The sequence below is a fragment of the Oncorhynchus mykiss genome, chromosome 26 (assembly GCF_057628025.1).
Source record: "Oncorhynchus mykiss isolate SJ-2025 chromosome 26, ASM5762802v1, whole genome shotgun sequence".
NCBI classification, from domain to species: Eukaryota; Metazoa; Chordata; class Actinopteri; order Salmoniformes; family Salmonidae; genus Oncorhynchus; species Oncorhynchus mykiss.
In genome coordinates, this window is record NC_143047.1 from 21,002,440 (window position 1) to 21,017,608 (window position 15,169).

The 15,169-nt window shown below is 41.5% G+C and overlaps 1 protein-coding gene and 1 long non-coding RNA gene across 4 annotated transcripts in view; both read right to left on the reverse strand.

Moving 5' to 3' along the window:
- LOC118936478 (dual specificity protein phosphatase 22-A) overlaps positions 1–15,169 on the reverse strand; it is a 34,179-nt gene that overhangs the window by 14,561 nt on the left and 4,449 nt on the right. For 2 of the 3 annotated variants that reach the window (XM_036963608.2, XM_090222428.1), the window contains exons 2-4: positions 14,418–14,451; positions 13,580–13,662; positions 12,815–12,864 (exon numbers count right to left, since the gene is read on the reverse strand). In XM_036963608.2, the coding sequence (XP_036819503.2) occupies positions 12,815–12,864; positions 13,580–13,662; positions 14,418–14,451 (167 nt within the window). The remainder of the gene's footprint in view (positions 1–12,814; positions 12,865–13,579; positions 13,663–14,417; positions 14,452–15,169) is intronic. The other variant, XM_036963609.2, reaches the window with a different exon arrangement.
- On the reverse strand, positions 7,033–8,311 carry LOC149971419 (uncharacterized). Its single transcript, XR_016492281.1, has 2 exons — positions 7,973–8,311; positions 7,033–7,600 (listed from the first exon to the last, which is right to left on the reverse strand). It is a non-coding gene; the product is annotated as an uncharacterized LOC149971419 (long non-coding RNA).

The window sequence follows — 15,169 nt, forward strand, 5'->3', positions numbered from 1 at the left end:
AACAGAGACATCTCAACATCAACTGTTCAGAGGAGACGGTGTGAATCAGGCCTTCATGGTCAAATTGCTGCAAAGAAACCCCTACTAAAAAGGACAACAATAATAAGAAGAGAGAAAAAAATACAAGCAATGGACATTAGACCGGTGGAAATCTGTCCTTTTGTCAGATTGAGATTTTTGGTTCCAACCGCCATGTCTTTGCGAGATGCAGAATAGGTAAACGGATGATCTCCACATGTGTGATGGTGCTTTGATGGTGACAATGTCTGTAATTTATTTAGAATTCAAGGCATACTTAACCAGCATGGCTACCACAGCATTCTGCAGCGATATGCCATGCCATCTGGTTTGTGCTTAGTGGGACTATCATTTGTTTTTTTAACAGGACAATGACCCAACACACCTCCAGGTTGTATAAGGGCTATTTGACCAAGGAGAGTGATGGAGTTCTGCATCAGATGACCTGGCCTCCACAATCACCCGACCTCAACCCAATTGAGATGGTTTGGGATGAGTTGGACAGCAGAGTGAAGGAAAAGTAGGCAACAAGTGCTAAGCATTTGTGGGAACTCCTTCAAGGCTTGTGGAAAAGCATTCCAGGTGAAGCCGGTTGCGAGACTGCCAAAATGCCAAAATCAAGGCAAAGGGTGGCTACTTTGATGAATCTAAAATATACCTTTTTTTTTAAAAACACTTTTTTGGTTACTACATAATTCCATCAGTGTTATTTCATAGTTTTGATGTCTTCACTATTATTCTACAATGTAGAAAATAGTAAAAATAAAGAAAAACCCTTGAATGAGTAGGTGTCCAAACTTTTGACATTCAGGAAATAAATCCGATGCAGTACTAGCTTTATATGTAGCTAATGAATGATGGGTTATGCATAAGCTTCTAACTTATAGCCTCTGTCTTTTGCGCAATATGTACCTGCGCTCCGCTGACCCCTCTCAATAAAAAACGCCCCTTAGCTCTTGTAGTCCCAGAAAAAACTTGCCAGACATTTTTGTTGCTGTTGCATTTCTTATATTCGAAGAGGGATGCAAGCTCGTTTGCTGAACGTTAAATACAGCAGCCAATAGAACTCACCGGGAGTTTAAAAGAAGATAGAGCGGGCGATGGCGGTAGGCTAAAGCAGTTATTTGTTCAGACCCATAACCATTCAGTCTTCGTGAAGAAAAGTGAAAGCCATCTGGATCTTATTCTAGCCCTACATTATTCCAGCATGTCATTACAATGATGAAGATAAAGACAATGCAACTTATTTAATTTAACTCTTGAAAAAAGAAGGAATGAAGCAACAACAGAGGGAGAAAGAGGAGGCTAAAATGCACATCACACAACATTAGGGGAAATATTATTAAAGGTATATATGCTTCAGCCTACTAATTAAAGAAATGTATATTAGGGCTGTTATGGTGACCGTATTACCACCACACCGGTGGTCACGAGTAATGACGGCAGTCAAATTACAGGTGACCGTTTAGTCACGGTAATTAGGCTTCTCCAAGCTCTGATGCTGCTGATGGTCATTAGTAGCCTACCAGACGTGTTAACTGCCTGGTACTCAGCACTCTATTGTCCCTCTAATCACTCTGACATCAATGCAAATGCAAATGTATTTGAAAATCTAATCAAACACTTCATGAGAGCCCATGTTCTCTAGACTATGCAATTGCGTGAGAAAACAGAGTGATGGCCTCTATTAAAAATAGGAGGATACCATCAGCTTTCTATAGGCTAGCCTACTATATTTATTTCTCAACTTTCCTAATATTAAGCACATTGCTTCTCTTTACAACATGAGTATAGCCTACAAAGCTGGCATGAAAATGAACCACAGGAAAAGCATCCTACCTTCACTATTTAAGTGCATTGATGTATTTTTTCAATAATGGTCTATTCTAAATTAAATGTCACACATATATTATTTAGTATTTGAAAAGACAAAATTAAATCAAGAATAGTCTGATAGGTGACACTTGTGAATATATTATCACTTGAAGCCCAGCTTAAGTCAACAAGCAGCGCATGCCTTTTTTTGTGACTTTATCAAAAATGTTATTATTATTATTATTTAACCAGGTAGGCTAGTTGAGAACAAGTTCTCATTTGCAACTGCGACCTGGCCAAGAAAGCTTAGCAATTCAACACATACAACAACACAGAGTTACACATGGAATAAACAAAACATAGTCAATAATACAGTAGAACAAAAGAAAACAAAAAGTCTATATACAGTGAGTGCAAATGAGGTAAGTTAAGGAAATAAAAATAGGCCATGGTGGCGAAGTAATTACAATATAGCAATTAACACAAATTGGAGTCGCACACCTCATGTAGCCTAGCCCATTGGCCTATATGTTTTGATAAGGTTTGTGGCCAAATAACTTCTTAAAATTAAGCACATTAATCCGCTTTACAACGGGTGTAGAGTCTAACTGGCATACATACGAAGCGTGTGAGTTTCAAGACTGGGGAAGACAACTTTCACCATAGAAATGCACCTTAATAATAAAAGCATTACATGCATTATTGCAGTGGCGGTTCTAGCTTGTATGGCCAGTTGAAAACAAGTTCTCAATTACAACTGCGACCTGGCCAAGATAAAGCAAAGAAGTGTGACAAAAACAACACAGAGTTACACATGGGATAAACAAATGTACAGTCAATAACACAATATAGAAATATATATATACAGTGTGTGCAAATGAAGTAGGCAATAAATAGGCCATAGTAGCGAAGTAATTACAATTTAGCAAATTAAACACTGGAGTGATAGATGTGCAGATGATGATGTGCAAGTAGAAATACTTGTGCAAAAGAGCAAAATAAATAAAAACAATATGGGGATGAGGTAGTTGGATGGGCTATTTACAGATAGGCTGTGTACAGCTGCAGCGATCGGTAAGCTGCTCAAATAGCTGATGCTTAAAGTTTGTGAGGGAGATATAATTCTCCAACTTCAGAAATGTTTGCAATTCGTTCGTCATTGGCAGCAGAGAACTGTAAGGAAAGGCAGCCAAAGAAGGTGTTGGCTTTGGGGAGGACCAGTGAGATATACCTGCTGGAGCACGTGGGTGTTGTTAAGGTGACCAGTGAGCTGAGATAAGGCAGAGCTTTACCTAGCAAAGACTTATAGATGATTTGGAGCCAGTGGGTCTGGCGATGAATATGTAGCAATGGCCAGTCGACGAGAGCATACAGGTCACAGTGGTGGGTAGTATATGAGGCTTTGGTGACAAAAGGGATGGCACTGTGATAGACTGCTTCCAATTTGCTGAGTAGTGTGTTGGAGTCTATTTTGTAAATGACATCGCCGAAGTCGAAGATCGGTAGGATAGTCAGTTTTAGGAGGGTATGTTTGGCAGCGTGAGTGGAGGAGGCTTTGTTGCGAAATAGGAAGCCGATTCTAGATGTAATTTTGGATTGGAGATGCTTAATATGAGTCTGGAGGGAGAGGTTACAGTCTAGCCAGACACCTAGGTATTTGTAGTTGTCCACATATTCTAAGTCAGAACTGTCCAGAGTAGTGATGCTAGTCGGGTGGGCAGCGATCGGTTGAAGAGCATGCATTTAGTTTTACTAGCGTTTAAGAGCAGTTGGAGGCCACGGAAGGAGTGTTGCATGGCATTGAAGCTTGTTTGGAGGTGTCAACACAGTGTCCAAAGTAGGGCCAGATGTATACAGAATGGTATCGTCTGCGTAGAGGTGAATCAAGGAATCATCCGCAGCAAGAGCGACATCAATGATATATACAGAGAAAAAAGAGTCGGCCCGAGAATTTAACCCTGTGGTACCCCCATAGAGACTGCCAGAGGTCCGTACAACAAGCCCTCCAATTTGACACACTGAACTCTAATGAAGTAGTTGGTGAACCGGGGCGAGGCAGTCATTTGAGAAACCAAGGCTGTTGAGTCTGCCGATAAGAATACAGTGATTGACAGAGTCGAATGCCTTGGCCAGGTCAATGAAGACGGCTGCACAGTACTGTCTTTTATCGATGGCGGTTATGATATTGTTTAGTACCTTGAGCGAGACTGAGGTGCTCCGGTGACCAGCTTGGAAACCGGATTGCACAGCAGAGAAGGTACGGTGGTATTCGAAATGGTCAGTGATCTGTTTGTTAACTTGGCTTTTGAAGACTTTAGAAAGGCAGGGCAGGATGGATATAGGTCTGCAAAAGTTTGGGTCTAGAGTGTCACCCCCTTTGAAGAGATGACCGCGGCAGCTTTCCAAATCTTTAAGAATCTCAGGATGATACAAAAGAGAGGTTGAACAGACTAGTAATAGGGGTTGCAACAATGGCGGCTGATAAATTTAGAAAGAGAGGGTCCAGATTGTCTAGCCCAGCTGATTTGTACGGGTCCAGGTTTTGCAGCTCTTTCAGAACATCTGCTATCTGGATTTGGTTGAAGGAGAAATGGGGAGACTTGGGCAAGTAGCTGCGGGGGGTGCGGAGCTGTTGGCCGGGGTTGGGGTAGCCAGGAGGAAAGCATGGCCAGCCGTAGAGAAATTATTATTGAAATTCTCGATTATCGTGGATTTGTCGGTGGTGACAGTGTTTCCTAGCCTCAGTGCAGTGGGCAGCTGGGGGTGGTGCTCTTATTCTCCATGGACTTTACAGTGTCCCAAAACATTTTGAAGTTAGAACTACAGGATGCAAATTTCTGTTTGAAAAAGCTAGCCTTTGCTTTCCTAACTGACTGTGTGTATCGGTTCCTGACTTCCCTGAAAAGTTGCATATCGTAGGAACTATTCGATGCTAATGCAGTACACCACAGGATATTTTTGTGCTGGTTGAGGGAAGGGCTATATCTGTTCTTAGTTACAAATTTTGAAAGGGGCATGCTTATTGAAGATGGTGAGGAAATTACTTTTAAAAGAACAACCAGGCATCCTCTACTGACGGGATGAGGTCAATATCCTTCCAGGATACCCGGGCCAGGTCAATTAGAAAGGCCTGCTCTCTGAAGTGTTTTAGGGAGCGATTGACAGTGAGGAGGGGTGGTCGTTTGACCGCGGACCCATAACGGATGCAGGCAATGAGGCTGTGATCGCTAAGATCCTGATTGAAAACAGCAGAGGTGTATTTGGAGGGCAAGTTGGTCAGGATAATATCTATGAGGGTGCCCATGTTTACGGATTTAGGGTTGTACCTGGTGGGTTCCTAATTTATGTGAGATTGAGGGCATCTAGTTTAGATTGTATGGAGGCCAGGGTGATAAGCATATCCCAGTTTAGGTCACCTAACAGAACGAACTCTGAAGATAGATGGGGGGGAATCAATTCACATATGGTGTCCAGGGCACAGCTGGGAGCTGAGGGGGTTCTATAACAGGTGGCAACAGTGAGAGACATTTCTGGAGAGATTCATTTTTAAAATTAGAAGCTCAAACTATTTGGGCATAGACCTGGAAAGTATGACAGAACTTTGCAGGCTAACTCCTCCCCCTTTGGCAGTTCTATCTTGACGGAAAATGTTGTAATTGGGGATGGAAATCTTAGAATTTTTGGTGGCCTTCCTAAGCCAGGATTCAGACATGGCAAGGACATCAGGGTTGGCGGAGTGTGCAAAAGCAGTGAGAAAAACAAACAAGGAGGCTTCTGGATGTTAACATGCATGAAACCAAGGTGTTTACGGTTACAGAAGTCAACAAATGAAAGCGCCTGGGGGGACACAGGGCCTGCGTTAACCTCTACATCACCCGAGGAACAGAGGAGGAATAGGATGAGGGTACGGCTGAAGGCTATCAAAACTGGTCGTCTAGTGCGTTGGGGACAGAGAATAAAAGGAGAAGATTCCTGGGCGTGGCAGGATAGATTCAGGGCATAATGTACAGACAGGGGTAGGGTGCGGGTACAGTGGAGGTAAACCTAGGGATTGAGTGACGATAGAGGTTGCATCTCTGGAGGCACAAGTTATGCTAGGTGAGGTCATTGCATGTGTGGGAGGTGGGGCAAAAGAGCTATCTGAGGCATGTTGAGTGGGACTAGGGGCTCCGTAGTAAAATAAAACAATGATAACTACCCTAAACAACAGTTTGCAAGACATATGGACATTAGAGAAAGACATAAAGTGAGGCATAAAGCAATCACAGGTGTTGATTGGGAGAGCTAGCTAAGACAATAAGACAACAGCTAATCAGCTAAGACAACCACAACAGGTAAAAAGGCGATGAACGGGCAGAGAGCGTCAGTTAACTACACACAGAGCCTGAGTTTGAGGCTGGGGCCGACAAACAAACAAAATAAACTAAATGGAGTACCGTGATTAATGAACAGTCCAGGGGCCTGTTGCACAAAACTAGGATAAGGGATTAAGCCAGGATATCTTGGTGATCCTGGCTCAATTGATCCGTAATCCGGTTGCACTAAAGATGGATAGGGGGCAGGAGGATATGTTATGGTATAAATTACCATGGAGATTTATTCTGTGGAGCTAGCCTGCTCCAGACCAGGCTAAATTCCAGGATCTATTTAATCTCATCCCTAATGTCAGTCAGCAGTCACCACAAATGGAAACCAATAGTTATTTCACTGCTCACTATACATTGTTATCACATATAACTAGACCCACTGTTATTATTTAAACGTTTGTGATCATTCATTTCAATGATTTTGGATAAAAAATGATTTTTAGATGTTGCTATCATTAGATAATTTACAGTTTCCCATAGACTATAAGGCTATATATAAAATGATAGAATATTAGGGCCACAGAGGGGAAAAAAACACAAGTCAAAATATTGTAAACAGTTGTTTTAAAGGAGGACAGTTGTTAAAATGACAGGTGTGGGGCATTTCGTGAAATTGTACTTCAGTATGGTTTCATAAACAAAGACATGCTGATGTGCCAGAATATTAAGTATCACATTGTCATAAGTATCAAAACTGTAAGAACAATATGTAGCTTTTCTGCAGAAAGAACCAGCCTCATAAATTTATGACTTTATCCTTTTTCTTCAGTGTGGCCCTAGTACTCTGTCATATAAACAAATACACATTCCATATGAATATAAAAACACAATGTGTAACATTATGTTCCTTTATTGAATAAGGACAAAACAAAGCAGGTAAACCATCAGCTCCTTTCGAAACTGAAGTCACAGTGACTCTACAAGATGGAAAGCACAGAATCCAAGCATATTATACAAAATGATACATACACATTCAAAGGTCTGTATATAACACACCCTGCATGTCTGCACACTAAAATAAATGCAGGACAAATCCATACACATCAACTGAACAGACAAATGAATGGATGCAGTAGCCTCCCTGCAGCCTTGTATTACACACAGTATACCGCACAAACATCATAAGAGGCCAAATTCGTCAAAAAACGAACCCAAAAAAACCCAAATTCCTCTGCCACCGCAGGACATACTTAACCAAAATTGAAAGCACACATACTAACTAAAATAATTCAACACATATTGGTCCCTCAGCAGCCGACCACTGTCGTCATCAGGGAAGATTGCCGGATTGTCCCAGTCCATGGCTGGTGAAGGCCCCACAATATATGCTTGTGCTTTGTTAAATATTAGTCAGGGACCATACCATTCTGCAGAATGTTCTTGTATTTGATTTTGACCTGCTGCCATGTCCGTTTTGGCCCGTTCATGTTTAATACACACACACACACACACACACACACACACACACACACACACACACACACACACACACACACACACACACACACATTTAATGGAGTCACACTGCAAAAAAATTACTTGGTATTTTTGTCTTGTTTTCAGTAAAAATATCAAAAAATGTATCATAGCTTTATACAGTGTGATGGAGTTACTTTACACAATTTCACTCATATCTGCAGTGCATTTCAATAAAAAATTTAACCGTTTCATAATTACAGTACAACTGCATTTTTGGAGATGTGAATTAAATATTTGAATTGTAATTGTGATGTTTCAGCGGAGCGGTGAGTGTGTAATTGTGCACTACTTACGCATTCAGGCGGTCTGCAATACTTTGCCACGCTTTTTCTCTTTGCTTTATCACATTGGCGGTGTTGCCTTTCTTCTTAATTATATATTTTACCTCCTCGTATGCCTCCATGAGGATTTGTGCTTCCGACGGGGAAAAGTACGCGGCTCTAGTTGCCATGGTAAATCAGTTAATCTGTGATCTGTGGCGGGGTCTATTTGAGTGAGCCGTGAGCGCGCACCTATCCAGGATTGGTTTCACCTGGCTTAATGAATCCGTGTCTGCTCATCCTGGCTTGGTCTTTGTGCAACCAATTAAGCCTGGACGCACATGTTTTGGCTTCATTGAGCTCAGCTGAGTCATTTATCCCGGATGTCTTAATTCTACTTTTGTGCAACAGGCCCCAGCAGGCATCAGCTATGTAGCCAAGTGATCACAGGGTCCAGTGAACAGCAATAGATGAAACAGGGACGCCGTTAGGTAATCGTTACTGCAAGCGGGAGACACGGCGTTCATAAAGTTAGCAGGCCGGGGCTAGCAGAAGCGTCTACACCGACATTCGGCAAAGGCCGGGTTGAGGGCACATCGGACGGAATTACGTCGGTGGACCAGTCGTGATGGATCGGTGGGGCTCCGTGTCGACAAAGGGTCCAGGCCAATTGGCAAAAGAGGTAGTGTAGCTGGAGTAATTATGTTTGCTAGCCGGGAGATAGCGTTAGCCACTATAGCGACTCGGTAGCAGCGAGCTAAATAAATAATCATAACATTTAAAACTAGACAAATAGAAACAAAATTGTGTTGATTTGGCACTTGAGCATCAATACATAACCCATCCCCCAACACTGTCAACCAAGAGTCAAGACTAAACCAATTCACCTTGGTGGTGTGCAAACTGGTTTTATAGTATTCTTAACTATTTCACCACAAACAAGAAAAAAAATGCAACAAATTGTCTGTGAAACTATGGCTCTGTGACGGTCCAACAGTATTATGAAGGAATTGTGGTTATTTGGTAGCATTTCGTAGTGTGATTGTACAGTACAAATGCAATCAGTAAAGTCAAAGTTAGAGGTGCGCTATTCGATAGATTCCCCCTATCAAATAGCGCACCTCTATCTCGGGCTTCCAGTGGGGAGACCTGAGGACAACCTACCCCCGACAACCTCCCCATCTCGTACTTCTGAGTGGGAGACCTTCCATGGCAGTAGCCTGCCTAGCTCACAAACGAGAATCAGGGTGCCCAGTCCGACAAGGTTAATTGACCCACAGTCCCAAACGGTGACATGATATCATTGACGTGACGTGCAAAGGAGCGATAGAAAACCGATCCCACAAATGTCACCATTCCGTTTTTTTTGTGCGGGCGCCCCGTGCCGCCCCCGGCAAGATGCTGTCCTGGGCGGTTGCCCATGTCGCCTATACCTAAATCCGCCACTGCATAATCGCATCTGCAGTCACTTTTGATAATGGAACATTCACGCGTATAGCCTACTACCATGTGCACATTGCTGTGCTTGTAATGTGAAAAACTTGGCTAATAGTTTATCAACATTTTACGCAAAACAATTATGATCAGTTGCGTCAGGCACATTGCTTAAAACAGGTTTTTTGATGCTAGTGGTTGGATTCATTTGGGATTTATCACATCCCACAACTGTCCCAGACTTGGAATATTTATTTTTCTCACACAGAATAGGTCAACTTTTGTACTATGGGGGATAGTAGATTGACATAGGCTCGTGCTTTTGCTGTTCGTTAGGCCTACTCATCTTGTTGGCTGACGAAAAGCAAATGTGGACAGTTATTCCAATATCTTCAAAATGCACCTGGGAATTGGATACGGACGTGCGCAGATGCATCCCAGATGTGTCCATCTTCACTTGTGACCTGTGAGAAAGACTGTCACAGAGCCATGTGAGTGAGAGGTGCTTCGGCAAGCAGCAAGGGAATTATAATAATTATATTCAGCCCAAGGGCACAACGGCCACAAAAGGCATGAAACTTTTGGGGGCATTAAGGCCAGACAGAGGGGATGCAGCCGGGAAACTTTAGGCATTATCAAGTGTTTGTCAAATTGTGAATAAACCTGTGCAAAAAAAACAAAGCAGAGCTCATGCCTTTCATGCAACTTTTTTCAAATCATCATTAGAGTAGCATCATTAGAATGTTTTATATGTATTAAAAATCTAAACATATAACCCAACATTTCTACCACAACTAAAGTTACATAAATAAGACTAAATTTACCATATAGCCAGATCAGGGCCAAACATAAGGACAATTCATGTTATTCTGTTCTTCTGAAATAGATTACATTTTCTTCATATCATGTTTGTTTAGACCGGTCTAAAATAAATAATGGATTCACTGTGATGGTGTAGGTTAAAGTACATGGATTTATTAGACTTTTTAAAATGTAGATGTTCCAAACGTCTGCATCAGTAGGCTATGCGTGGATGCTCAATGTGTTTATGTTTATTAACGGTCAATTAACGTGAAACCGGCAGTTATTTGCTTGACAATCACCAGGTGACAACATTTTCATGACAGCCACAGCCCTAATAATAATAATTAATTACAACAAATTAAATCAAATTCACTAGCCTACAATTGTAACTTTGTAGGCCACACGTCCTGCACCAGCAACATATGTTCTCTCCCAGCTTCATGGTTTGAACATGGAGTGTAATTCTAGTAATAAATAAATAATAATAATAATAATCAAATAATGAAACGCGTTCAATTTGGTTCAAATAATGTAAAAAAATAAAATAATTAAGTGTTGGAGAAGAAAGTAAAAGTGCAATATGTGCCATGTAAGAAAGCTAACGTTTAAGTTCCTTGCTCAGAACATGAGAACATATGAAAGCTGGTGGTTCCTTTTAACATGAGTCTTCAATATTCCCAGTTAAGAAGTTTTAGGTTGTAGTTATTATAGGAATTATAGGACTATTTCTCTCTATTCCATTTGTATTTCATGTACCTTTGACTATTGGATGTTCTAATAGGTACTTTAGCATTGCCAGCCTAATCTCAGGAGTTGATAGGCTTGAAGTCATAAACAGCGCTGTGCATCCCAGCATTGCTAAGAGCTGCTGTTTGAATGAACGCTTATGAGCCTGCTGCTGCCTACCACTGCTCAGTCACTGCTCCATCAAATCATATACTTAACTCTAATATAATAAAACACAAAAATACGAGCCTTTGGTCATTAAGCCTTGAGACAATTGAGACATGGATTGTGTATGTGTGCCATTCATTGGGTGAATGGGCAAGACAAAAGATTTAAGTGCCTTTGAACAGGGTATGGTAGTAGTCGTCAGGTGCACCAGTTTGTGTGTGTCAAGAACTGTAACACGCTCAACAATACTCTGTGTGTATCAAGATTGGTCCACTACCCAAAGGACATCCAGTCAACTGTGGAAAGCATTGGAGTCCACATGTACCAGCATTCCTGTGGAATGCTTGACACCTTGTAGAGTCCATGCTCCGATGAATTGAGGCTGTTCGGAGGGAAAGGGGGAGCAAGTCAATATTAGGAAGGTGTTCCTAATGTTTGGTACACTGTTTCACATGCTTTGGAATGACACTTAAGGATTTGGCGGGAAATATCGGGTGCCCGAGAGAAAAGTGATTTATTCTCAGGATGGAACATGTTTTAAATACCAGGAAAATATTCAACTAAAGACTGAATGTGAAAGTGATAATGGCATGGGTGGAAGGAAGGACACCCACACAGAGCAGAGCTGAGGAGAACGCTCTCAGTGCTACAGGGACTCTACCCTCAGCTGTCAAGTCACTTGGAGAGACATCACAGGGTTACCATGTGATGCTAGGGGGACTCTGACCCTACTTTTCTTTTCAAATAACCACAAAGTGTAATCAAGTGACATGAAAGACCTGCCTCCAATGACCACAACACTAGAGTCTCCCTTACTACTGAAATGATTCTCGTGTGTTACAGCATTTGTATTACTATTTTCATGGGTTGGAACCGGTTCAGGGAACAGAACTCAAAAACGGAAAATAATGACATTTTTCAAGGAACAGAAATGGAACCGGGAATGAAAGTGATCCATACTGTTCTGGAACAGAACTGTTATTTTAAAAGCAAGGACACTCTTTAATAACGTTATTTTACGTTCCAGGCATTTTTTTCTCTCTTCGGTTCCAACCCCTGATTAGTTTTTATTTTCAACTGTTACATTTCTGCAACTTGTTTTATAACATTTTCAGTATTTATACTAAATGGTAGTATGCCAATGGCGACCCACCAAACATGAGAGCAGCTTAGAGACAGAGAAGTAAATTGTTTGGTCTGCCGCTATAATGGCAGAGGGTGACTTGATAACACACGTGAAGCAGCAGCAGTCCATCTAGCTCATTTCACACAGTGGTGATGGGGTCTATATAAAACTACAGCCATTTAAAATACTGCACCATCTCCACACTCTTTCCTGCTCTGATAGCAAAGCCAGACAAGTCAAACTGAGATGTCTCAGAGTCCTTTAGATTATCAGGTCTTAGTGTTTTATTTTACTGTTTTGGTCTCTGACTTGATACTATAGGTACCTTGTTTAACTCTAACTGATACATACTGTAGGAACCTTTAAAAGACTTCCAGGCTTATTTCAGTTGTTTCAACGACAAAGTGACTAATCTACTTTTCCTGCCTGCGTGACACCCTGGAGTCAAACTGAAGAGTTACGTTCAACAATATGAAAAAATGGACACGAGTCATGTCTTGTTCACAGGAAGAAAAGAGGGACCTCTGACGATGGCACACAGTGGAGTGGCTTGTGTTGGTCGATTTGTTTGACAATGAATAGTGTGTGTGTGTGTGTGTGTGCGCGTGGTAACTCACAGGTTCTGGCTAGACGCATCAGCTGCATGTATACACAGGTAGGTCATGTCCTGTGAGAGGTAAACAAAAAGGAGTACAAACACAAGGGTCAGTTTTGTTCTGCACACAACACATATCATCTACATGGTTTCACAGTACAGTTTATCAGCTGTTTATCATTCACTTTCCGCCAATTAGCCGGTAAGGTGTGTGGTCAACTGCACGTTGTAAATGCACACACATACTCAACTGAGTATTATAAATTAACCCCATAGGTCAAGTAAAACAACAATTTGATGCTTCAAGTAGAGTGAAGTGCTTTAATGAACCGTTAATGCTTTGTCTAAAGTTCTACAGTCCAATGTCACTGGTATGTATTAAACTGTGAGACACCACTACCCCCAGCAGGCTTCAAATGTGTACTACAAAATCTGTTTTCAACTTTTACAAAATGTACAGATTTCACTACACTACACAATTCCCATGAATCAAATCCAAGGAACTGAATACTGACCCAAAACGTTCTTAGATGTCTCTCTAGAATTTGAGACAAAATCCCATATTCACTGACTGAGTATGAGGAAGTTAAAAATCATTTAAATATTTAGGTTTGACTCATGTAAGACATGTTATTCAAGGTTATGGTCAATGGTCATGAAATCCCATTTCAGTTCTTGACCAACTAAACCAGAATGAAGCCTACTCCAGCCTGACTCAAGACAACAATTTATTCAGTCCGTCTGTGAAACTGGCCTTGTGTCCTCTATGGCTGCCTGCCCCACTCACCTCCAGCACGGGTTTAGCATTGTTATACACAGACAGGATGTGGGTGATGTTGTTCTGGGACAAACTTTCTCTGTTCTCAGAGTCTGGGAAAAGACGAAGGGAGGGAGAAAATGTTGATCAGTGATTCTTCTCAGTGAATTTCTATGAGACCCTCAGTAGACAAAGCAATGCCATAAGGAGAGATCTGTTGAAGTGTTTAAGACCCAGGAGTGTCTGCCCACAAGCAGCATCTGTGACTGTGTGACTGTAATTTGGGTAGCAATCATTTGGCCTTGTCACTTAAAGCTATTTTCAGTGTGTGAGCGCTACTTGGACCATCTTGTGAAGCCATCATTAGTATGGCTAAAATTATGGCAGGGTAGACGTCACATTAAGCTGGTAGGGCAGAAACCCCCTTGGCTAGGAGCAGATGAATCACCAACACTACCAGAGTGAGTAAATGTGCCATATTCTACTGATGGATACAGTATGATGCATGCAGCAGCCTTAATTCAGGCCATGCCTTAGTTCATTGAGCTACAGTACACGTATAACCTTCTGCTACTCTATTTTGATCTGTACATAACTATAGTCCACTCACTAGATATTCTTGTTATCTCTTCCCTTGTAAGATTTGACCGTACCTTACAGGTAACGTATCAACAACATAAGGACAGAGAACGTAAAGCTTGTGTGCGTCAATAATAGAAGAAAATGCCTGAGTCTCTTTGAAAGCTGCCCTGGATTCTGCTGCTGCTGCCACACCTAGTGGATTAGTGTGTGTTGCATCTTGGGTGGGATGCCTGACTGTGCAACATATAAAACAACTGAATGGATTTCAACAGAATCCTGTTCTCACCTCTGATATTTCCCAGGTAGAGCCCATCAACAACCTGCAAATCGGAAAACAAAGAGACATTTCACTAGTTAGATATTCACAATTTGAGCATGGCCTTAACCTTAGTGATGCTCCTTATCTATGGTCGTAGGACGTATTCAGGTGTCCAGTTTGGTCAAACAGTATTTTCCCAATTGAGAAAACAAACAGGAACCGTTCTCATAGCTATGTCAAGCCTTATAGGGCATGTAATACATAGTATTGCCTGACATGACTGGGAGTGAGGAGCACTGAACCAACTCTGATGGTTAAGGCCATGTTGACACAAAGCTGTGCAATAAAGCTGTAGCGATTCGATCATGATCTCATCTAGACATTACAAGACTCCTGCATTATTTAAGACGTCAAAATAAAAAGTATATGCCTGCCTATGATGTTAGTGTCCTCTGAAATTCAGATAAGCCTAGAGCTTCAGTCAGGGTGGAATTACAGTGGTGTCCAGAGGTGCTTCTGGACACTCCCATCACTGTTAACAGGACACTAAGATGTGTAATATAGACAGTACCAGTCCAAAGTGGACACACCCACTCATTCCAGGGTTTTTCTTTATTTTTTACTATTTTCTACATTGTAGAATGATAGTGAAGACATAAAAACTATGTAATAATACAAATGGAATAATGTATTAACCCCCAAAAAAGTGTTAAACAAAACAAGCAATGCTAAGCACTTGTTGGCTGCTTTTCCTTCACTCTGTGGTCCAACTCATCCCA